The following is a 25,946-nucleotide window of genomic DNA, read 5'->3' as shown; positions in this document are numbered from 1 at the left end:
AGGTTCAAATATGACAGATGATGTATATGATGAATTCCTGTTTTGCATTGTGAAATAATAAATCTATAGTCTAATCACATAGTGATTCACTATCCATAGACTCTAAATAATATACTAATCTATAGACTACATCACATGAATACTGACAGGAGAAAAATAGCTGAGGATTATTATGGTCATTGGATTAATGTTATAAATCTAGTTGGAACAAACATTATTTAGATATTAGTTATTTAGATCGGGATGATTTTAATTTAAATTTTTTAACGCTTAGTCACAGAATGCTAACCTAGGATCATGTTATAAATTTGAGGAAATACAAATACTTTAAATAACCTCAATTCTGCATTCCTCATCTCCATGGCAATGTTTGATACCTGGTAGTTTTTAAAAAAATAGGATACAGCAATGCAATGCGAGTATTAAACATTAAACGGCATATAGTACCGCGTATGTGTCGCTCCATTTGAATTAAACAGGTCTCATGTTGAAATTGATTAACAAGAGTACCGCCAACGGTACATATTACGCCTGTAAAATGCTAATATAGGGTGTTTTTCTTACATCATGATTGGTAGAACTTGGCTTTAGGTAGTATTAGTAATCATCAGGGTGTGACATATTTTCTTTGTATTGTAAAAACAGACAAACCATGTACTCCCTATGTAATATTTTTACTTGGCATAAGGTGTATGTGTACCAAGTTTGATGTTCCTAGCCCCAACAGTTCAGCCTGTATCCTGCTACCATGACCTTGAGAAATGATAGGCATCCTCCACTTGACATAAGGTCTATGTGTACCAAGTTAGATAGTCCTAGCCCCAACAGATACTGCGACCTTGACCTTTGATCTTCGAAAATAATAGTTATCATTTTCTCATCATAGTGATCAAATGTACCAAGTTGCAATATCCTGGAGCTTATGGTTTGGTCAGTATCCTGCCTACAATGTTTTTCTACTAAGTGATACTACGACCTTGACCTTTGATCTTAAAAAACAATAGGCATGTTCCTCTAATCATAGTGATCAAATGTACCAAGTTATAAAATCCTGGAGCTTACAGACAGACAGACGATGCCATACCATAATATGTCCCGTCTTTGACAGGCATATAAAAACTGTTTTGAGTATCAGTGAAAGTCATGTCCGGCCAGAAGTTTTTTTTAAATAAAAGAAAATTACATGTAACACCCATACATACAAGAACACAGACGGCACCTACATAAATTTGACATTAACTTTGTCTGAGTGTGTTTTAGTTGAATGCGTTGAAATCATTAGATACATTAGAGAAACGTACATTCATTCAGAGATATATACACATTTATTAGGGGTTTGGAGGGCCTCGACAGCAATTTTTGTCATGCATATAATATCAAAAATACTATTTCATGACAAAAAGGGGATGGGGTTACATATAGCTTTAGATTGTGTGTGTATTTCAAGGTTATGATGACTTTGTATTGTTTCAGGTTTCCCCCTCTACCTAAACAATTTATTAGGAAAACACTACAAAATATGTGACTGTCAGTACATGTATTGTCAGTACATGTATTACATAAAAATTTGCATTTTGTTGTAGGAGATTTGATATTAGTACCCATCATCTGTAATCTGCAATCACACAAAAGCACTGGCCTAAAATAGATACTGTCAAGGTTGGCAACACGATTTAACACCATAACATGTGATGAAATCATTTAAATTTGTGATTGACTAAATTATGTATGAACAGTTTAGACTTAGCAATGTAGCCAAGCTAGAAGCATTTTCTCTCCTGAGTATTTTGTAGATAATCGTCTTATTTGTAATATTGCGATTTGTTTGATTCATATGCTGCTGTTTCTTCAATTTCATGTTTTGTTGTTTGCTTTCTAACAATGTGCAAATGGTCATATAGGACAGGAATACAGTCTACAATATTCACTAAAAGGCAACGCAACGGGTTCCTTGAACGAGTGATAATGTTCAAAATGTTCATGACTAGTGAATGATGTTTCCAACATTATTTCACGTGGTATGAGTATTTACCTAAAAAGAGCATTTATTAACAAGGAATTTCAGTAGCATTCATTTCAAATTTACCTGGCCTCCATGGTTTTATGTATCCACTCTATAGTACACGGCGTTTTGTTCATCTGTGGACTCTGTAGATAAGATGGCGGCTCTACACTGCTGTGATGTAACCGTAGTCTGACCTTTAACTCCTTCTCATTCCTCGTTACCGAGGTTACCACACAGTGCCCCACCCACTTGTTTGCCATGTCACCACCCATCATCTGATCCTGCTCCTTGTGACCTGTTACCTGGACTCGGGAGTACCGAACACATATAAAATCCAGAAAGTAGCTTTCTGCAAAGTGAACATTTTCTGGATCAAACAAATCATCTATCATAGCGTCACTGCTGAACCTGATGTTTCTCTTCTTACAGAATTCTAACGGTAAACAAAACTGAGCTGTAAACAGGTTTTCATCTGTCCCCTCATACTTCCAGTGCAGAAACACATTCCTTATAAGAACAGAATTTGATTCATCAACTGCTGTCTGTGCAGCCTCTATATTAAGAACACCTAACCAGGAATCGACGTAATCAGTCTCATGTGCATAGCTCTCCTTAGAGGCGTAACTAACCGGCTCCTGAGCAAAACACTGTCTGGAGTTGGATCTGTGTTCAAGGCAGATGTCTAAGTTAGGAATAAGGTTCAAAAGCTGAAGTGTAGGCGTCAACAGGCCGTGGAGCATCTCCGCTGTTACCTGTACTGCTAGTAATGCAGAATTTTTGAATTTTACATTAAACTCGGTATAAGGAAGCATTTCTCCTTCAACAAGACGTTCCGTTGTAATCTCAGTAGCAAAGTTTTTACTATGTGCCGGGTTTCTGACTTGGTCTTTTACAGACAGGACTGTTGTGCGTAGTTTGTCTTGATTTTCATCTCTAATGGCCATTAATAGCTTCTGCCAATGGAAAGAAGGGATCTGGTATATGTGCTGATGGGGATTAAGTTCCTTTTCTTCATTAGAGTCCATCCCTCCTGGTGGGGCTATAAGATCATAAATTCGTTCCCTCCAACTTAACTGTAATCCTTTCTCTCTGGTGTCCAGAAGTTTAGGTGGTTCCTTCAGAGCAAGTAAATTTAATTTTATTCTTCTCTTTGAACCTGGAACATTCCCAAAAGTGGGTGGAAAACATAGCACAATTTCTTCTTCGTTAATTCTTTCTATAGATGGCGACATACTGACTGGTTTAGATTTCAGCATCAGAGAGAGATGAACGTTCTGTACTTCTCGTTGGTACTGCCGGACACCGTCACTGGCGTTCGTGAGATAGGAACAAAGCTGTTTAATATCGGACTGGTTATAACCCACAGGTGACTTCTCCACGGCAGCTACGACCAGTCTGTGTGTGACTAAGTCCATATAACGACTGATGGGATTCACAAAATGGACATACCGAGCAAGATTTAGTGAGTAGTGTCCATGAGCTGGACTTTCATCAGAACAGATATATTCGGATCGATTCTGAATGGCATCAAGTTTCATCAGTGCTACAGTCAACTGAGGGTGGCTCTCGGCAGCTATAAGAATGTTCTGAACAAAACTCATGTTGCCCATCTCAGCTGCTTCACAAAGAGCCTGCCATAATGTCCGACACACATCAAAGGAGTCGTGTACCTTGATATTGCTAGTTCGCTTGATGTAATTTATAATGCACGTACAGGCCATCTTACATTGACAAGTTTTGTGGCCTTCAAGGAACGGTTTGGTTAAGGCGATAGAATTAATGGCGTCTGCCGCATGCTCTTGTCTCCATTTCTCCAGCTCAGTTTCATTTGGTTGACCTTGACAATAAAGAGGCACCATACTGGGGAACTGCTGTAGCAGAAACCTGGCTATCTGGTGGTTAGTGTGGATCATTAACTCCTGCAGCATAATGTAAGCTTCCGGTGAATGTTTATCTCCCTGCGTTACATCGACGTCTCGATACAAACTCGCATTACCCAACCTCTGTCTACGCCAAACCCTGGACATGTGAAACAACACGATTATACAGCTTTTCAGGTAATCCGAGGCAGCGTTAGGGTCCACCAGGACATCTGCTACGTCTTCAAAAGTAAACTTTTTCTTAGAGTTGATAATGCACCTTTTTGGATCAGCTCTTATGATTTCTCCTGATTTCGATACAGTTAAGAAGACAGACAAAGTTAACCTATCTACACCTGGTTTTAAGCTACAAAGATCAGTGCTGAGCTTATCTGGTAGCATGTGGAGTTTCTCTGCGTTAGGGAGAACGATCGACTCTGTTTTGTTTCTAGCTTCTGTATCAATATTACTGTTCATCTTAACAAAATATGTCACATCGCTTACATGCACGCCAATGTAATAATTTCCATCTACAGTTTCTTCGATGCTTAACGCTTGACCGATTTCTGAGTCATTAGGACTGATAGAAAATGTCCACTTTTCGCGCAGATTAAGGCGTTTATCATACTCCTTGACCGGGATGGTGTAATTGGTAGGAAAATGTGTCTGCACCTCCTGCTCCACAGCCTTACTGACCTCTTTCTTGATGTCATACTCCAAATTCAGAATACCGATAGCCGATTGGTGGGTGGTACCAGCCGGAATCACCCCTACAGTAATGCCTAAAGGAAAGTAAAGAGTAGGATGCCACTTTAAGAACCTCACAACAAATAATGTCTCTTGACAGTTGACTGGGTTAATTTTGACGATCTGACTCTGCTTCACCTGGCCCTCTTTAGAGATCTGATACACACACACCTCGTTATTACACTCCTCCCCTCCAGTTGACAGGGCATACATCTTATGTGCTCCTGTATTAATAGGGATCATTATTCCCGTGTTGTCTGGATCCACATGACACACAAAACACTTATACTCTGGATCAATCTTTCTGTTCAGAATTCCGACCACTCGTCCATGACGACTGAAGTCCATATTATCCAAGTCCAACTCGTCAACATCTTCAGAGGGTAGGATCTCTACCACCACCTCATCTCCGTCCATGGCGGTGCCACTGTCCCGTACATTACCAATCTCCACCGGACTGTGATGGGGCCGCTGTTCTATAACCTCAGCATGCATCCTATCCTGATCCTTACTAAAGATACACCTTTTAAACCGCTCTGGATACTTCTGCATCATGGCCTGAAGCTGAGTTTCATCATACAACTGAATCTCCTTGAAATCACCTTTTCCGACTGATTGTGATGAATCATTATAAAACATTTTAACATGACCATTACTTTCGTTGAAGTCAATAAATTCCACATACACTGGTCCTTCTGGAACTTTAGCTTTATCTCTCTGTTTCAATACTCTCTCCATTCGGATTGCTTCTTCTGCCATCTGTTTCAACAGGTCGTCCGTAGCTGTGTCATAACATTCACTCCAGTCATATGAGTACACTATCTTCTCCCTCTGTTGATGTGGTATGGGTCGGCTGCTTATCTCGTTCAGCTGTGACATCGACTTAACAAGGGGCTTAACTTCATGTGTAGAAAACAGATTACTTAGTAGAGCTTCCTTCGACGTCTGCTTCCAAGCTTCGTTCCGCAGACTGGGATGGGAGAGTGGGGCTGGCATTAGCTGTCCGTGACCTGGATGTGACAAACTTTGAGGCCCTACATTCCGTCCCTCAGAAGAAGGTTTCGACTCCTGTGAAAAAGTTACCTGCCCTTGAGGTTTATTCTGTCCACTTCTTTCCTCCATTCTTTGTCTGGCCGGGGACTGAGCCAGATTCGACACCTGCTGTTTGATGGATTCCAATGTTAATGTGGACGGCTGGATGCTCTTCATGTTCTGACAATGCTTTAGATACGTTCTCCAAACGGTTAGGCATTCTCCGATGGCACACAATGCCACCGGGTCCCCCACCACTGCCACGTAGGACTGGGCTCGTGTAAGGGCGGTGTTCAGCAGCTTGCGGTCAGAAAGGAAGCCATAATACCCCCCATCTCCCTCGCATTCCCCTTCGGGTTTGTACTGCGAGTCAATCAGGCCTCGAGTTCTCACAGTCGAAATAAACAGTGCTCGAAATTCCTTCCCTAAAAGGCAGAAAATTATATCAGTTTTACCACAGGTATTAAAATCTTGATTAATCTTCAATATTTAAACTTTTAAAAGATAATTGTTAAATGGAGCTCCGTACCTTGAACATTATTCACTCTCTCGACAGTTATATTCTTTAGGTCAGGGTGTTTCTTTCGTAAGGCTTTTCTTATGAGTTGTACCTTAGAAAAAGTAAAATATCTAATTCAACAATGAACAAAGAACCAGAGTACAAAAGACTTATCAATGGGGGATCATTTTTCACAAACTCAAATTCAATTTTATCTAGCAATAGTAATGATTAAGAAAATTTCTAAAACAAATTGATTTAGGAATTTCCTGTATATACTGTACAATGTATAAATGAATACCCCCCCCCCCCCCCAAAAAAAACCCCCAACAAACCCCAAGCAATATCCAAAGATAAAGATACAGAATGTTGAAAAGTGTGTTCAACACAGTGTACTTCTAATAATGGGTTTTGTTTAATATTGTTATTTTCACCCCACCATAAAATGCCTGAAATATTGCGAAAACGATGTAAAACTGTAATCAATGTTAATCTCACCTGATCAAAATAAGGGGTGACCACTCCAATGGCCTTGGCGTTCCTCTCGCCCCATTCTGCTGGCCAGTTGAGGTACAGTTCATGCACCCTCTCCACCACCTCTTGGACCTCTGACATGTTGTAGAAAGAAATGCTGTCCTTATCCTGAATCTCGACACCCTGCACGGCATAAAACATCAGCGGCGTAATCTCCAATACAGACGGAATGTTAGCCCTGGACTCCAGCTTATCGGGGCCACCATAAAATATAGCCGAGATGAAACGTAAAATCTCCATTTTGGTTCTGTAATTAATTCTTAGGAGAATGTTCAGTGGTTTAGCTGGATCAATCTTGTGAGAGAATGAATCGTAATACTGGAAGAGTCTCTCTAACAGTGACATATCAAACTTCTGATCACACGCCTCTGGGCTGTACACCTTGGGACTGATCTGCTGATGATCGCCAGCCAATACAATGCACGTCTTCTCACTGGCCAGGGTGAGAGGCATTACGGCCTCCGCCTCCAGAGTCTGGGCAGCCTCATCCACGAAAATGTGTGTAAAGTAGTCCTGTAGGCCCAACTCCGATAGTAACAGTGACGTGGACATTGTCACTATCACTATATTGTGGTTCTTTATATCATCATGAGTTGGGAACTCAAATTCATCCTTATTTGGGTTCAGCTGGCAATATTTCTTGACCTCTGGTTGGACAGTGTTGACACGCCTCTCTTTGAAATACACACGTCGTATTTTGGTATTATAGCTAGTCTTCCTCAAGAACGGATCAAAATGTTTTGTCAGGTACAGATCCGCTGCACTACAAAGAGAATATGGCCATGTTTTATTTTCAACAAAAACAGTTACATTAATTTTTAAAAATAAACTACTTCACTTCACAAAAAAGGGGGGTTAAGCATGTAGAAATCAAATCAAATATTGAGATTTTATTTCATTTACATATCTGATTCATGCTTATTGTGAATTGATATTTATTCCACTATGATATGAAAATAAGGAAAAAATTATTGGATATAATGAAGTTTTGTTATAACGAACCATTATTCGCTGGCCCTGGAAGTTTGCTATAACCTTGTTTTACTGTGTAATGAAGTTTGGCTATAACAAACTGTTTTTCGCTGGCCCTGAAAGTTCGCTATAACCTTCTTTTATTGTATAATGAAATTTGACTATAATGAACTGTTTTTAGCTATAGGTTTGCTATAACCTTGTTTTACTGTATAATGAAGTTTGGTTATAATGAACTGTTTTTAGCTATAGGTTTGCTATAACCTTGTTTTACTGTATAATGAAGTTTGGTTATAATGAACTGTTTTTAGCTATAGGTTTGCTATAACCTTGTTTTACTGTATAATGAAGTTTGGTTATAATGAACTGTTTTTAGCTATAGGTTTGCTATAACCTTGTTTTACTGTATAATGAAATTTGACTATAATGAACTGTTTTTAGCTATAGGTTTGCTATAACCTTGTTTTACTGTATAATGAAGTTTGGTTATAATGAACTGTTGTACACTGGCCTTGGAGGTTCACTACAGGGGGTCCCGGTTAATCCAATAGCCCATTTGTCAGACAAAAATTATCAGATTAGCCGAATATTTGATTAGCTGACTGACTATTTACATTCACAAAACTTTATGCATCTTGATCTCTTTGAAGGTACATTTAGGGTTTTCCACTGTAAAATCTTCCCATCAATATTACAACAAACTATATTATCGGTATCATTACATTTTATTCATACGCATTTCTTACTATTTTCTGACTGTATTGATTTATTGTCATTTTGCTTACATTTATTAGACTTTATCCAATCGTGAATTTGTTTGCTTTACTGCAAACAGCTGCCATTGTGAACCGGATGTACAACGTTTAAAGAACAAAAGCTACAATGCAGCCCTAGTTTTTCTGAATTCAAATTGCCGTATAATAAATGGTTGGGACTTCCAAATCACTTTGACATATCCCTGGTATTTGAAATATCTGTGTTCAACATACCGAAGTTCAACTGTATATACAAATATTAAAAACAGCTGCACAAGAACAAGAGATGTTTGTAAAACACATATGCCCCCCCATGGTGCAAAATTGAAAAGGGTTATACACACACACATCATTTAATTGATAGTAGTATCGTCAATTCAAAATATTGAGCAGACAATATCTTACTATGTCAAGAGTAAATTGACCATGTGACCGAAAAATCAATAGGGGTCATCTACTCCTTATGCTGTACCAGTGTACCAAGTTTGGTGTCTGTCAAGAAAAGGGTTCTCAAGATATTGAGCAGACAGTATATTCCAATGTCCAGTTTGACCCTTGACCTTTAAACATGTGACCTCAAAATTAATAGGGGCCATTTTCTCCTGAAGATGTACCATTGTACCAAGTTTGATGTCTGTCAAGCAAAGGGTTCTCAAGATATTGAACGGACAGTATATTCCCATGTCCAGTGTGACCCTTGACCTTTGAACATGTGACCTCAAAATTAATAGGGGTCATTTTCTCCTGAAGATGTACCATTGTACCAAGTTTGATGTCTGTCAAGCAAAGGGTTCTCAAGATATTGAACGGACAGTATATTCCCATGTCCAGTGTGACCCTTGACCTTTGAACATGTGACCTCAAAATCAATAGGGGTCATCTTCCCCTGAAGACGTATCAGTGTACCAAGTTTGATGTCTATTAAGCAAAGGGTTCTCAAGATACTAAGCAGACAGTATATTCCTATGTCCAGTTTGACCCTTGACCTTTGACCATGTGACCTCAAAATCAATAGGAGTCATCTTCTCCTGAAGATGTACCAGTGTACCAAGTCTGATGTCTGTCAAGCAAAGGGTTCTCAAGATATTGTGTGGATAGTATATTCCTATGTCCAGTTTGACCCTTGACCTTTGACCATGTGACCTCAAAATCAATAGGGGTCATCTACTCCTTAAGATGTACCAGTGTACCAAATCTGATGTCTGTCAAGCAAAGGGTTCTCAAGATATTGAGTGGACAGTATATTCCTATGGCCACAGTAGATTGATCCTTGACCTTTAACCTTTTGACCTGAAATCCAATAGGTGTCCTCTTCTTTTCATAACCAACCCACATATGAAATATCATTACGATCAAGTGAATGGTTCTCAAGATATTGAGCGGACAACATGTGGTCTACCGACCGACCAACAGGTGCAAACCAATATGCCCCTCTTCTTTGAAGGGGGGCATAACAATGTATTACCTGTTTGACTGAGCACAGATGAGGATTTTGGCGTCTGGTTTTTCTCGGATTAAGACCATCACAGCCTGGGCAATAGTCTCTGTCTTACCAGTTCCAAACGGGCCGTAGATAACGAATGGAGGATTGTACCCCACCCGCTCTGTCACGATGTGCTGAATAGCTGTCAACTGGTCGGGGTTCAGCACAGACGAACTGCAAAACACGTGTGAAATAATTTACTGTCAGTGATCGAAAATAAACAATGAAATATTTCTCAACAGGAGTTTTTAAGTTTTTTTCCTCAATTCTAAATAACATGAAAAATATTCTTTTTTAACGAATAAAAGATCCTGTTTAAATATATCTAAGTCACCCTTTGCAAAATTCAATATGTATCATTGTTAGACTTACGTAATCCTGAATGTTGATTTTTCGTGAAAAGGTTTGATCTTTGAGACATCTGGGAACACAACGTCCGTGGAGTTGAGATGATCCACAGCGTAATGCATCATACAGAACCACATCCGATCCATCTGGAACTGGATCTCCACCTGCAGGGTCATTCCGGACTGGAGACTCAAGCCCTGCACACATTTCAGAGATAGACACAGATAGATATACTCCTTTCCACGACCATCATAGCCAAAGTTATCTTTCCTAACGATGACCGCTTCGTACACACTCCTATTGGGGTGGTTCTGAGGAGCAAGCAGCACCGTTCGCACGCTTGTCAGGATCAGTTTACCCGCGTCTGTGTCCTCTGTTAGGTATTCTGCCAGTGGAACTTTGGCAAATAACTCCCCATTTTGTGACAGCAACAACACCTGTTCTTGAATGCTCTCCTGTATGGTGACAGTCTTGCGCAAGTTGTAACTGAAAGGGAAATGATTCTGTCAGGAAACCATAAGTACTTTGAAAAGCAATATTCAACATTTATCATCTTTGCAAACTAACTACAAACTATGTTGAAGAATCATCCATAGAAAATCAGAATACAACACCAGACTTGATGGGTGCCCAGTGTATATTGACCTGGATATGATCTGGAGTATGTTACCTGGACATGATCCGGCATTTGTTTACCTGCATATGATCTGGTGTCGTTTCATCTCCTCCATCTCCAGCAGTTGGTGCATCTTGTGATGATAGTTGTTCCAGTTGAGTTCCGTCGTCACGCTGTGCTGACTGATTACGCTTTCTGACGATGACGGAGCTTTGTATTTACTGGTCAGCTTCCTTTCCAGCTCATCTACATTAGCTCTCTCATAACGTACAATCTCCCTGTTTTCTGCAGTCCAGCGGTCAAACTGTAACTTCTCTCGTAGAGACTTGACTTTTTCGTGGGTTCCGATGGTTCCTACTTCTACATACAGCTTCCGTACCAATACTGGCCGACTGCCAAAGTCAAAAATAACCCACTGATTGAATGATCCAAACATGTTCCCTGTGAACTGAACCTCAACCTGGCATCCACTGCCGATTTGGAATGACACACCTGGTGCTATCTGGGTGTTCTTATCCAGTTCACTCTCTTTCAATGAGAAGTGCAGACGGTCTTTGTTATAGAGTAGTGCAACTTTCTCCAGTGGCCTCTGAAAATTAGAAACATGTATGTTTTCAACATGAAAAGTGGAGTAAAATTCTCTGGATTTGAGAGAAAAAGAACCTCTAAACGACCTTGTCATGGATTTCGTGAATGAAGAGTTGTCAATCTCTATCATATCAATTTGAGGTTAATACCATACCACAAAATAAGACTACAAGATTTCCATGGAATTATTGACAGTATTTGTACACGCCTACTGCACTACTATTGTAAATATGTACCGCTGATTGCACGTTGAATATCCAGGTAAAGATGGCATTCTTTTCTTCTTCGTAGATTGTTAATTCCTGTTCACAGGTTACTACTACATCTGGTATGTCTTCTGCTATCTGGAAATTCATTTACTCGATCACTATTTCAGTGAAATGTACTAAACAATACAGTTCAAATACTATCAACTAAAAATGTGTACATGTATGTAAAAAATAGTTCCACAAGCAGTGACAAATTCCTAAAGGTCCTATTTAACCTTTAACCTCTTAGTCTCCTGTCTTGAATCTTCTCATGTAATAATTCTTATTCAGGACACTAGATACAAAGAAAAAAATTGATGCAAGGGTTGATACATATTCTTGGCTTAGTTTAGTTGCAACAAGCATCAATAAAATTCCTAAAGAATAAGGGACTTGTACATTTTCTATGATGTTCAAAAGTTGAAAAATATTACCCCTCCCTATTCATGCATAACTCTATATATATTCCCATGTTTTGGACTTCATTGAGAAATCATGGGAATAAATTATATTCCCTACAGTAATTTGCATTCATTTTACTTATCAAAATATAGATTTAGTTTCCATTTATAGCATTCTAAAAAATAATTGTAGGAAGTGTGGTTAGATAGAATTCCCAAGTTGTGACTATGGTTTAAGTTGAGGACAGACATACAACAATACAAGCAGAAGATGTTCGTTTAGATACAACACAGACCACTCTAATTCCTTGCTCTGCTGACTGATATTCCTCCAGTAACTCATCCATGAAGGAGAAGACCTTTTCCTGTCGTGCCATGTCACGCTTCATCTGTCGCCACTCATAGCGCTCCTTCCACTCATCCAGTTCCTCCTCGCTGTGGGCATACTGACACATATTGTACATGTCTGGCACATTAGAATACGGACACTTCCTGCCCTCGATGTGTCTGAAATCAATACAAGAGACATCAACACTTGTTCTAAGAACTTTTTCCCGTGAAGTCCATTCATACTTAGGTAACTGCAGTTCATCAGTCATGTAGATTTATATAAACAAAATTAACATACATTTGTTGGATAAAAATCTAAAAAGTCCACAAACAGATGGACTACAGACAAATATCAATCAGACAAACTCACACGAGGAGTCACAGTTTCACTGTAAACAAATTCAGTTAAGGTAGAACATAATTCACTTACTTGTAACAGAGTTCGTAGCTGGTTCCGGGCATTCCCCAGGGGGGCTGTCTGTAGTTCCACTGATGTTCTCTGTCCGAGTTCACGTTGAAGTTATGCTTCTCTGACGCGCAGTGTTCATCCCACTGCTTTTCGCTGTTACACTGCTTTCCGCAGTAGGAGCAGTAGTACATGCTGAATTTGACCTGTGTGGGTAAGGCCACTCTCTTGGTGACTGACACCACGGACTCCCCACTAATAGCCTTGTTCTTCACCTGTGCAGCCCGAGTCACCTGCGCTTCCTTACTAGCTCTGTGCAAATCATCTAGTTTTCTAACTACAAGGGAAGTCAACCAATGTATTGTACAAATCGTCTAGTTTTCTAACTACAAGATAAGTCAACCAATGTATAGTACAAATCGCCTAGTTTCCTAACTACAACATAAGTTAACCAATGTATTGTACGAATCGTCTAGCTTTTTAACTGCAAGGTAAGTCAACCAATGAATTTTATAAATAATAAAATACATAAATGAATCACAAGGTTATTGTTTAGTTAAAACATGTGAAGAATTATCATTGCTCATTCCAAATCATTCTGGAACAATTAGATGACCATTTTAAACCATTTACAGAGAATCTGAGAGTCATAAAACAAAATACTTACTGTCATGAGCACACATCCACTGCCAGATTTCTAGCTCCTCCTGACTGTGGGCAAACTGACATGGACCTCCTCCTGTGTAGCCACATTTCCCTCGCTTCTCAATGTAACTACACAGAATAAATCGAAATCCCGAGGGGATCTTCCTGGGCAACACTCGGATCTCCTTGTTGGACGGTGACACCAGATAAACTTGATTTGTCTTCCAGTTCGAGTGATTTTTCACACATCTGTCTTTTGTTCCATCCTGAATGCTTTTCTTTCCATTCTTCCAGCATGTCAAACACAGTTCCTGTATTATGTAAGGGCACAGATCATCATCGTCTTCATCTACACTAGCCAGAGGTTTGGTGTCCTGAGTCTGGGAGACGGATTTGACTGCTGAGGTAGGGGTCTGCACTGTCGATGATTGGAATAGAGTGGCTGATGGTGTGATCTCCGATGTGTAGGTTTTCGCCTCCTGGACATTCGTCGATATACCCAGCTGTTTATTGGCTAGTTCTACAATTCTATCCTGTGAATATCCGGTGTCTCTTTCAAACATCCACAGGTCTCTCTCCACCATGCTGTGAGCGAACCGACACTCGGCATTAATTCGATTTCGACAGTAATGCAGCCATTTACAGATTTTAAAGAATGCGGTCTTGTGTAAGAATCCTCGGGGGTTTATGATGGTTACTGATCCATCAGAGCTGAAGTGTGCCAAGATTTTGTAGTCTGACCAATCATGTTTAGATTTACCACTGCATTTTCCTTCAGCGCCCTCTCTGTTTATCATCTGCGGTGTGTTATAGAAACAAGCCTTACAAACAAAACTCAGATATCCAGAGTGCCTCTGAAGAATATCAGCTATAGAGTAGCCTTTATCGAGGCTCTTTGATCGACTCTGAATGATGAATTCTGTAATATTAAATTCATCATCCTTCTCCAAGGTCCACAACAGCTGTTCCCACTCGTTATGAGCGAAACTACAGCTGTCCTCTCCGTACCGGCAGATGCCCCCCACCCTGATGCTATTACACCAGATGTAACTTCCAGTAAACACCCGGTGATTCTTCCTTTCACGGATTTTTAGCCACTGACTGGCAATGTGCTTCGGTCGGACGATCAGAATGTTCTCCTCACATTTATGCTGACCTGGCTGATATACATACATTCCTGAGGTGTTGTCGACCTTATAGCAGTTCTTACAGACCAGTTTATAATCGTGAGTGGAGGACAGGGGGAATTCCTGTGTGTAACTTGTGGTACTATCAGAAGAATCATCGTAAGGCATGGAGTCAGCCACTGGCTTCGGAGCAGGTGCCCTCATCATGTTTGGTCTAATCTGGGCTTGGGACGTAGGAGAACTAAAAGGGGGCATCATTCTGGGTGGTAGACCTACAATACAATGAGATCCACGTACAACAATATCAAATGCCATCTCAAAGAAAATATATCTATGTAGACATTTGTATATCAGAATATTTTACTCTTCGCAAATAATGAATTAAAAAATTACTGCCCAAAGCAGTTAAAATCAAATTGTTACCATGCACAGGGAATCTGTTTTTCATCATGTGGGGTGGAAATGGCATACCATGTGGCATGGGCCCCATTCCATGGGGAGGAGGTGGCACCATATATTTATAAGGGTCCGAAAAGCCCTGGAGAGGGGGCCCTGGCATACGCGGTCTGTTCATTATTGGGGCTGCAGGCAGATTGCTGGGTGGTAAATGAGCCCTGGGTGGGGTTGGTAGGAGGGGCTGTTTCATTTGGGTTTGCACTTGTTCTATGGGGACAGATGGTGGAGGCTTTGTCTGCTTTGTTTTATAGTTCAAACCCGGTATGGCGGGATCAGATCGTTTGCCAGCACCAGAATCAGTTGACTGAAGTCTTACAAGCTCTTCACTCGTGTCTGTAAAAGTAGAGATAATTGTAATGTCTTAGAAGAATAAAATTCATGACAGATTCACAGAGTTGAAGGTTTTTGACATGCACTGAAAACAATAAAATCTTTCTTTTCCCATCAAAATAACGATTACAGTAAAACTCGAATATGGCGAACACGGATATAGTGAAATTACTGCTATAGCTAAGTGAAATCGATTTCCCCGGCAAATTATTTATATATTCTATATAAAAATCTGCGTTTATAACGAACACGGATATAGCGAATTTACGGATATAACGAAGTAAATTTCTATTCCCCTTGAATTAAAAATGAACATAAAAATCACCTTTTATAACGAATCGTTTTTCATATTTGTAACAATCGCTTTCCGTTGCCATAAAGGACCCACATTATTACGAAATTTCTGTTTGTATTTTTCAAAAGAGGTTGTTAGCGCAAAACAATACTTACACATACGTTTAGCAAATTTATTGTCGGTATTGTTTACTATTCTCGTTAATTAAATTTGAAGTTTGATTGCATTTATTTTATGGTACACTCCTTTATTTGTGTAGAGCAACAACTAAATGACAACTGTGATAAACTGTTTGTATGTATTGCACATAATTTTGTTGACATTTTTCTTTCGACATGTTCTTGCGTGACTTAATAATCCATCAAGAAAATTTATCATAAATAAATCAGTGTGTATAGTTCTTGTATAAAAATATTTCTTCTCGAAAATACATAGGCTTAATTTCTCTTAGAGACAATACAAACGCAAGTATATCGATTGCTGCTTTCTTATACAAATGATATACATGTAGAAGAAATCAGTTTTATAACGAATTCATTATATTTAAATTATGAATTTGCTATAAGTGTATAGCGAATTACGTTTATAGCGAATTTTTCTAGACTGTCCGCAGAAATTCGCTATATCAGAGTTTTACTGTATTGTGCCTTCATTGCCTAATGCATCTCTTACCTATTTTATACTGTTGAACTTTTCCAATAAAATCGAGCAGTAAAAAGCTTTGAATCCTGTCCATGTCCCAGAGCTTTCTCTCAGCAATATTGTGAGCAAACGTACACTTCTCCTCCCCTACAGAGCAGGGATTTCCACTACTGAAGTGGTTACATAGTTTGTAGTTTCCGAACTGCTGAAACTTTGACTCAGGACGTGGTCTCACTTTGACCCAGTTCTTACCCTCCTTCTTGTCTCTCACTAGCAGTACGTCTTTGACACATTCGTGAGATAGGTTCACATGATATCGAAAACCCTTTACACCTTCCCCTACTTTTAAAAAACACTGTCGACAAGCTAATTTCCAGTCGTAATAATCGTCTAATGGGAATTTGATTTTCTTTATCTCATCAATAGTTGACTGGCTGAGTGCCCTTTGGTTTGGTGTGGATGCTCTGGATGACAGAGAAGAAACAGAGCTGGAGATGTTTTGCGGATTATGAACAAATTCGGGTTTAACTGGAGTTTTCCCTGAAAAAAAAATTGCTCTTGGAATTATTTTTCAAAATATTGTAAAGTAGAGAAAACATAAGGTGTTAATTTTCACTTCCACTTCAATCAAGCATTCCATTGTGAACTGCACACAAAACATTAGAAAGTTCCTTGTTTGATTTTCTATTGTGACAATAAAACCACCTGTGATACCCCACTGTCATAATAATCAAAATTTAGTCCCCCCCCCCCCCCCCCCCCATTCTCTTTATACAATAATATATTGCTTCCATTTATAGGAAAAAATTGCCCCATTTTTATTTTTACTTATTTCACCTTAAAACTGAGGGGATATTATTTTTCATAATACTCCAAAAATGGCAATAAGGTTTTGGGCAAGTAAAACTGAATGAAATTGCTTCATGCGGCCAAAATTTCTATACATTGTCATATGAGAAGTTTGTACCTGCTGGTGGAGAAAAGCAATCCAAGCCCATGGACTGAGATTTATTGACAGGCTCCTGTAAAACAGTAAAATTCATCTACAAACACTGTCTATTCATTACATTCAAATTAAAGATATCACCGCTAATATATTGCAAGAGGCCCATGGGCCTTAATGTTCACCAGGGGCCCGTTTTACAAAACAACTTACGACAAAGTCGCAAGTCTTAAATTGTATTACAAGTTATTAGTTTGAATGAAGGAATTAAAATGTTTCTGAAACTTAATTTTCAACATTATTTCAGCATTATTCTACATTGGAGTGAATTATCTTACACTAAGCGGAAGAATTCCAAAATGTAAAGTTGGTCGTAAGTTCTTTTGTAAAATGCACCCCAGGCCTGGATTTCTCAAAACAATCTTAAGTCAAAACTTGGACTGAAGTCTGAAATTTAACTCAAATTTTGACTGTTCAAATAAAAGAAACCCAAACTTAAGTTTTGAGATTTTTCTCTCTCGAGAAATCCAAGCTTGAGTGGGAAATAGTGATTTGTGCTCATTGAAGAACAAGAGGTACGGTGAGCAATGCTCACTAAGAATACCCCCAGCTTACCCCAATCTCCCAAAGGGTGTTGGTAATAGGTATAAACTATCTCTTTTCTGAGTGTAAAAAAGAAATGGCATGACAAACCGAACCATATTGCTACTTCGATGTCCAGTGCATGTGACCTTTGACCCCAAAATCGATAGGGAACATCTTCATCACATGGGTAGTCCATATGTATGATATGGTGACTGTAGGTGGAAAGGATAACGCATTAGAGCCCGGAAACCATATTGCTACTTCAATGTCCAGTGCGCTTGACCTTTGACCTCAAAATCGATAGGGAACATCTTCATCCCATGGGTAGTCCATATATATGATATGGTGACGGTAGGTGAAAAGGATAATACTTTAGAGCCCGGAAACCATTGCGTCTACAGATGGATGGAAAGACGGACAACCTGATTCCAGAATACACCACCCCCCCCCCCCCCCCACAACTTGTTGCGGGAGGTATAATAAATGGTTTTTAAGATATACTTTAGTCAATGATAACATAACACAACACCCAACACCCCCCCAGAATGGAAAAAATATCCATAACTTCCTTGAATGTTAAAAAATCTCAATCAAAATAGCAGATGCACAACTTCATTATTCATATATTAAGATATATACAGTTTTAATCAAGTAAGTTCATTAGCTCTGGACAAATTACGTCTACAAACAAACATACAAGGCGATTCGAGAACTGTTCCTTATTTTACGTGTGTACTTAATATGGCGAGATGACTCATATACAGTGGAACCCCATTATTACGTTTTTCATTTCGTCACAATAAAATAATGTAATACCGGGGGCAACGTAATAAACGTCAGTGAAATCTGTTAAAGATCTGTTGATACTCCGTCAAGGGGTGTGTGTGTGAATATAACTTTCTTGTTTCTTTGTTTAATAGGCTATGACACTTGATTTATTTACATCTTATCTTAAATGTCTGTAATTCTTCATGTTCTTATCCCTTTTCTTTATTTCTGGTGTAGGATACATGAGGATGTTTTGATAAATGTTGCTTTTCTGCATTCGTTTGGACCACCATTTTGTTCAACTTGAGCATAATGCGTTCATGTAAATTTCTCTCAATAACTTGTTCCGGTTCGTATTCAACATTCGTATACAAAAAAAAATATCAAAACATAGTTTTTATTAAGTTCTCTTATTACACAATACACAACACAATAAAAAAAATCCCACCCAAAAAATAAGAAAACTATAGACACAAAACGCACATGATACCCAACACTTACAGACTTTTCTCACCAACGATAAACACGGAGAACAATTTAAGCACAATCCCCATAAAAAATATGATGATGCACGAAGATTTCATTTATAGGCCTAACACTAAATGATGGCACTCAAATCACATGCACATCAAGGGATATTAGAATGTTCAGTGAGGTAAATGCTGTGCACGAATCGGCCGATAACACTGGACTGTTTGATCGGTGTATGTATGGACGAGATTTACGAACACCTAAGCTGTATGTCCAAACAACAGACAATTTTTTAATTGAACACTTCCTTTAGTCACCTATGTCCAAGCAGTTACCCAAACTGTTTTAACATTGCTACGATAAATTTCATCCTTCATGTTTGGTACCAAAGCTGTCCGTAAATAGAGTTTTAATAGCGAAGGTAATCACACAATGCTGAACACGCAGGTAGTTGAGAAATTATCATTTCTTTATCAAAATCTGAAAAATGAAGTAAATTTTACAGAGTACAATTTCTAAATAAACATTATTTAATTGTTTATCACTGGCTTCGATACAGGGTATTCACCTGTATTGATGCTGCTCGATCTATCGAAGCATGATCAGTCAAGCTTCTCTAATCCCCAAACAGACAAGGAATTTACGTGGTGACTGCCTGGGGCGGTCAAGGTGTGAATGGCTTATTATTTTGAGAATCACTATTGAATAATTAGGGGTTTATTACGTTTTTGTTGGAATTTTTACTAAGTAATACCGAGTCCCGGCATCTTGGGACTACGTAATAACGAGGTCTATTTTATATAGGTTTATTAAGAAATGGTTTTGTGCTTTGAAATTCCAATGTAATATGCGGACTAACGTAATAAAGGGGGAACGTTATAACGGGGTTCCACTGTATGTCAATTGTTTATCACTGGCTTCCATACAGGGTATTCACCTGTATTGATGCTGCTCGATCTATCGAAGCATGATCAGTCAAGCTTCTCTAATCCCCAAACAGACAAGGAATTTACGTGGTAATTATATGATTGAAAATAAATTTGCGTTTCGTCTGTGCACCAAGAGTTCTTAAATGTATTTAAACAGAAAAATAAAAGCGAGCATTTTTATTTCGCGAACTATGCCTCAGTCAGGCAAAATTACGTGATAATAAATTCCTTATGTATATTTAGGAATCTACAGTATACAACCCCCCCCCCCCCCCCCCATCTCTAAACTTCGATTGTGGAGGTATAATTATTGCATTTTCACTACATGATGCATGGCCCTGCTCGATCTCCATTATCCATGATACAGACTGAGAAGCAATAAATTTCACTATTTAGATTGAGAATTCTATACTCATCATGACTATACATAAAGCCTGGCAGATGTCCCTAAGTAAAGAGGATTTTTAAAAATTATAAAATTTAATCAAGGTTTCTGCCTCTGTCCTAATACCAGGCCTGGATTACCAGATCTCTTGACCCAGAGGCAATGAATTTTACAGTTTTGGTAGAAGCATCACTATTGTACTCAAGTTTGATTGTTTAATGTCCAGAAGTCAAGAAGAATATTTCAAAAGAATAATGCATTTTAACTATGTAAATGCCTCATGATTGCATCAGAACCCCCATATCAATATCAAATAGAGTCAGTTACACACTCACAGATACATCTACTGTAGCCGGAAACTTGAGATGGAAATTCTGCCCCGTGATGCCTAGCTTTGTGTTACGGACACTCATAAAGTTATTGACAAAGTTCTCATCCTCGCTGAGCCGGTCGTCTGTCCCCTCGGTGTCATCCGACTCTGCTCCCTCAGATTCCACCGCTCCATTGCCGATCTCATGACTGGGTTTCTCAGTGCCCTTAGTATTTTTGCTACTGTTACCATTAACCTTCACTTGCTTTGTGTTGGATTTCCCTACAGTAAACAAATGTGATATGTAGCTATATGTAATCCACTTCTAAATAATTTCCAGGGATAACATATTCTGGCTGATACCTAACACTAGTGAAGGGAAACAGTGAGTTTTATAATCAATGACTGGTTTACTGCAACTAATAATCAATCATAATCGGACATCTATAAATTCTATAGTAATGGTAATCAACTACTGAAAAGGGTAAATAAAATCCAAGTATTTGCTTTTTCTTTCTTTTCCTTTTTCATATTTCTTAAAGAAACAAAAGTAATTACAATTTTTAGAAGGTTCTACCTTCAGTTTTGATTTTTATTGAATTTCAAAACAAAACTGCTCTCATGAAATGAACATATGATATACTCATGCAGAGTAACATTGGTCTTGAAAGCAGTTTTGTTTTCCTACATAATTGACACACAGCTTTGCTCATTAATGGATGGTCCTTCATTTATATTTTTGAATCCAAGATACGTTTATCCAAGGAAACATGCCTTATTCCTCAAGAATGGATATAGACATTTATTATATGAGTGAATAATTCCTAGCTCTCTAATTGGCTGAGATCCAACAATGTAGAAATCATACTACGTTATGTTTACCTGCATGTGACCTTCCAGGTGAACATATGGAATTATTTTTTCCACATAGGACCAAAAATAGGTCGTTGAAACTTACAATTAAAGCAAAGAACAATCTTGAAGGTTTTTTTAATCATATAATAAAACAATTATTGCTGTTTTTGAGGTCAATACGATGATTTAGCCACCTTAACAGCAATAATTGTATAATGTCATTCACCTTCATATGCGCCGCCATTATGATAAACAAGACTACGAGCCTTTTTAGGTTATAAAATAAGTCACCTCTGGAACATTCTTCAAAAACTACAGTCCCTGATAAACAAAATTTAACAAGAGTACCGCAAACGGTACATAATACGCCCGTGAAATGCTTACATAGGGTGTTTTTCTTGTGCTATAATTTGTATAACTTTGCTTCAGGTAGTATCAGCCATCATGAGGCTGTGACAAACTTTCATATCAACAAAGGGTCTTAGCTTAAAAATTGAGATTTCCTCAATATGGACCAAGTTCAACAACCTGCAATTTTTTCAAAAATGGAAGAAAATCAAAATCCTTCACCAGATGCACATCTTCAGTACCTATACAACCACTCCACAAAATAAGAAGGTCCTCACTTGAAAACTGTGGGAGTAGTTGGGCAGACAAATTATGTACCCTTCATAGAATATTAATTTCTAAATAGACTAAGTTCAACAACCTGTAATTTTCTCAAAAATTGCAGAAAATCAAAATCCATCCCACATGCACATCTTCAATACCCATACAAACACTCCACAAAATAAGAAGGCTCTCACTTGAAAACTGTGAGAGGAGTAGGGTGGACATATTATGTACCCTCCATATAATAATTATTTCCAAATAAAGGGGCAAAACTCCTGGAAAAAAGGTCGAAATGAATCAAAATTGCAGTATGATCCAGAGTGACCCACAAAGACGCTACACAGCAAATTTCAGCATGATATGTGAAAGGGAAATGAAATTATAAAGAGAAAACCCTGAACGGACGGACGGACATACAGACATCGCTGTACCATAATACGTCCCGTCTAAAGACGGACGTATAAAAACAGATTCATCGAAATTAAATTTTTCATAATCGAGTGTTTGGGATGTAACAATCGATTGATTTTTGATTGATAATCGATGTATTGATTGGAATACCACTACCTAACTTATCAAAGTACCCTGACCTCCAAAACCAGGTTTACTTGCTATAAATAAATCAAACTGGATTTTTATCCTGACATGATGAAATCTGAAATTTTTTATGAGATTTTGCTGAACAATATTTGTTCTGTGATATGTTAAATCATCCATGTTTTAGCCATGTATATTGCACTATCAACTAGCAATCATTCATAATGAAAAATCTTCTGAAGGATTCATTTTTCAAGGCAATCTACAAGCAATTATTCATATAAATGTAAAATCATCTGAGAGATCAAATTTCAAGGCAATCAACTACCAATCCTCATAAGGCTTGAATCCAAGACGATCATCTAGCAGTTATTCATGCAATGAAATTCTCAAAAAGAATCATCGACATTTTACATTCAATTTTCAGATTAACTTCGTTTCAGTGACAATTTCCCCCCAGACAGCAGCCATAAAATGATGTCCCAGGTATTGCATGACATACAAATAAAATGAAAATTGAATTTTCTGACAAAACATGAAATGTGTAAAATCAACTTTAACAGTAAACAGAAACTAAATACCCTTGTTTTTCTTTGATGGCATCTTCTGTCTGGGTTCACTCTGCTATAAAAATTCAAACATGACAATACAATATCAGTGTTTTACAGCACACATGCTTTTTCCTGAATTAGAATTCTTTATAAATGATAAGGAATGTAAAAGTTTAACTGTTAATAATACAGAAAAGACCGTTACCTTGGTCACATTAATGTTGGTTCCCTGCAGCCACTCATTATCTAGTTCTCTGTCCTCTACAGGTTTAGCATCTTTAGCAGAGACACTAGTAGGATTTTTCTCCTCTGCTATTAGCTCTTTTAATTCTTCTAATATTTCCTTGAACACCTGTAAATACACAGACATGTTTCAATGAACTGTCCACATGTGTCCAAAGTTCAGCATTGTGGAAATACAGTTAGGGCCCATCACACTGATTTAAAAAAAAAAATATCAGAAATCAGCAGAACAGGAAAATACATGTCAACATATACATGATATACATTACTTTTATATAGTGACAAAATTTTCTGCAAAATATTGTGTTACAATTGATTGGATCTGCTGGAGTGTCTGACAAACAAAGCAATAATTCATAGCTTTATTTTAGGAAATATCAATCACTCTCAGAGATTTTTTTTTCCATTCTTATCAGCCTAGGAACAAATAAATCTATCCTATATAAACCACTGCTGTTGTATGGATGGATTTATCATTTAATTACATCCATCATCTGCAATTATTGACAGGTTTTTATTCACATTGTGTTGACAACATCTTTAAAGGGACTGGTTTACATGTTTTGATAAAAATATTTTTCATTTTTTTATGCACTTAAAAATATAACAACCAAAATTTGGACCTTCTGAATGCAAGGATAAGAGCAATATTTTAGCCTATTTATATAAAACAAGACTCGAGTCTTTTTTATGCTTACAAACAACCAGTGAAGTGTTAATTATGTAATTTAAAGCATTTTGATTTTGCAGTCACAAATTTACCTTTTAAATGACACATTTTACACACAATAGGGTCAATAGCATACCCCAATCTTTGTTTAAACAACAAATAATAAACTCTCTACAAGGAGCTTCTGTGATAATGTATAACCTTAATTTTTATGTGAAATCTTTTAAACACATTAGACAGTAGATTTTGATCATTATAAGTGTTAATTTTGGGATCATGAAATTTACAATTTTGGTATGAAGGTTTACCTGGTCCTTGTAAATATCTATTTAGTTTAAATTTAGTATCAATAGCATTAAAGAAGATAATATCTGAATGTTTACACATAAACACTACATGCAAAGTTTGAACCCATCCAGGAGTAAAAACCTCAGCCCCCGAAATCATGAAATTTTGGTAGAAGCTTTCCTGCTCTACATGATTATGCATTTAGTTTTTTTTACTTAATGTGCAGTTGTATAGAAGATTTTTGAAAATATGTCAATTTTTGACAGTTTTTGCCCCTTCCTAAAGGCAGGAGCCCTGAAATTTATAATTTATGTCTCCCTTGTTTTAAATATGCTTCATATCAAATTTGAAAAGAATTGGAAGGGTAATAATCATGAAGTTTAAAATAATAAATTAATTTCAGAGAAAGTTTAACAGGACTATATAAGGTAATGTTTATTAGATTTCAGTGGTTTTTCAGGGGAGGTCACTTGTACATGCCAATAACTCCCTTCAATAACAAGACCCTACATATCATATAACATATCTGTACTGAGGGCCCCCACACTATCATTTTACCAAGTATGAGGAAAAATCTGTTGACAATTTGTTTTGGGTTGTTTTTTCTCTCCAAGCCACTGTCCTGCCTATCCTTAATTCTGAGAAATGTAGAACATAGTCAGAATTCCTGTAGATACATCAACCACAGCACAATTTCTCTTCATTAATTTGTAAATATTTTGCAGTGTTATGCCATCTCCTTAACATAAAATGAAAAACGCCCAATATGTAGGTCACCACTGATGTAAAAAGTCACATGTATCAGGAAACAACCAAGTACCAATCCCAACATGTCTGCACTTCATGACATCATCTAATATTCACTGTAGTAGGGTACCCTCATCTAATATTCACTGTAGTAGGGTACCCTCATCTAATATTCACTGTAGTAGGGTACCCTCATCTAATATTCACTGTAGTAGGGTACCCTCATCTAATATTCACTGTAGTAGGGTACCCTCATCTAATATTCATTGTAGTAGGGTACCCTCATCTACAGTGATAGACATTAACTTTTCTTCTTACTTGCCCTTTGAGCAAGTAAACTCAAAGTTTTACTTGTCCGAATGAAAAAGTTAGTTGTCCGAAATATTTTAAGCTCTAATAAGCCTGTCAACCAGTAACTCTAATTATCTCTCTCTGTTAATGGTGATACAGTACGATCTACTTGAATATGGAGTTGGACTTTACATTCTAATATACTACTCCAAATTTAATAAGGATCACTAGGTTATATGTGTGTAATTTACCACTAACATAACAAAAGACATAAATTTGACTCAGAAACGTGTTTACTCAGGTTATGAATGAAAATTCATGAACGGCATGAACTTTTATCAATACGGAATGCTTGAAATCTGATAATAACACCAAAAGGCATTTCATTACAAAAAGTTAACAGGAAACCAGAGAAAGAATTACACAGTTTTTGGGGATAGTCC

The 25,946-nt window shown here is 37.8% G+C and overlaps 1 protein-coding gene across 2 annotated transcripts in view; it reads right to left on the bottom strand.

The window, feature by feature from the left end:
• The window catches only part of LOC125668473 (helicase with zinc finger domain 2-like), a 47,969-nt gene that overhangs the window by 12,110 nt on the left and 9,913 nt on the right, over positions 1 to 25,946 (bottom strand). Inside the window, exons 7-22 of one of the 2 annotated variants that reach the window (XM_048902684.2) lie at positions 23,470 to 23,616; positions 23,295 to 23,337; positions 20,735 to 20,991; positions 17,286 to 17,340; positions 16,349 to 16,858; positions 15,019 to 15,384; positions 13,491 to 14,867; positions 12,848 to 13,160; positions 12,384 to 12,594; positions 11,675 to 11,782; positions 10,931 to 11,439; positions 10,259 to 10,720; positions 9,869 to 10,060; positions 6,641 to 7,439; positions 6,173 to 6,254; positions 2,087 to 6,068 (exon numbers count right to left, since the gene is read on the bottom strand). In XM_048902684.2, coding sequence (XP_048758641.2) covers positions 2,087 to 6,068; positions 6,173 to 6,254; positions 6,641 to 7,439; positions 9,869 to 10,060; positions 10,259 to 10,720; positions 10,931 to 11,439; positions 11,675 to 11,782; positions 12,384 to 12,594; positions 12,848 to 13,160; positions 13,491 to 14,867; positions 15,019 to 15,384; positions 16,349 to 16,858; positions 17,286 to 17,340; positions 20,735 to 20,991; positions 23,295 to 23,337; positions 23,470 to 23,616 — 9,413 coding nt within the window. The remainder of the gene's footprint in view (positions 1 to 2,086; positions 6,069 to 6,172; positions 6,255 to 6,640; positions 7,440 to 9,868; positions 10,061 to 10,258; positions 10,721 to 10,930; positions 11,440 to 11,674; positions 11,783 to 12,383; positions 12,595 to 12,847; positions 13,161 to 13,490; positions 14,868 to 15,018; positions 15,385 to 16,348; positions 16,859 to 17,285; positions 17,341 to 20,734; positions 20,992 to 23,294; positions 23,338 to 23,469; positions 23,617 to 25,946) is intronic. The other variant, XM_056162179.1, reaches the window with a different exon arrangement.

The sequence above is a fragment of the Ostrea edulis genome, chromosome 4 (assembly GCF_947568905.1).
Source record: "Ostrea edulis chromosome 4, xbOstEdul1.1, whole genome shotgun sequence".
In the NCBI taxonomy this organism is placed as follows: domain Eukaryota; kingdom Metazoa; phylum Mollusca; class Bivalvia; order Ostreida; family Ostreidae; genus Ostrea; species Ostrea edulis.
This window is presented reverse-complemented; position numbering and strand designations above follow the sequence as displayed.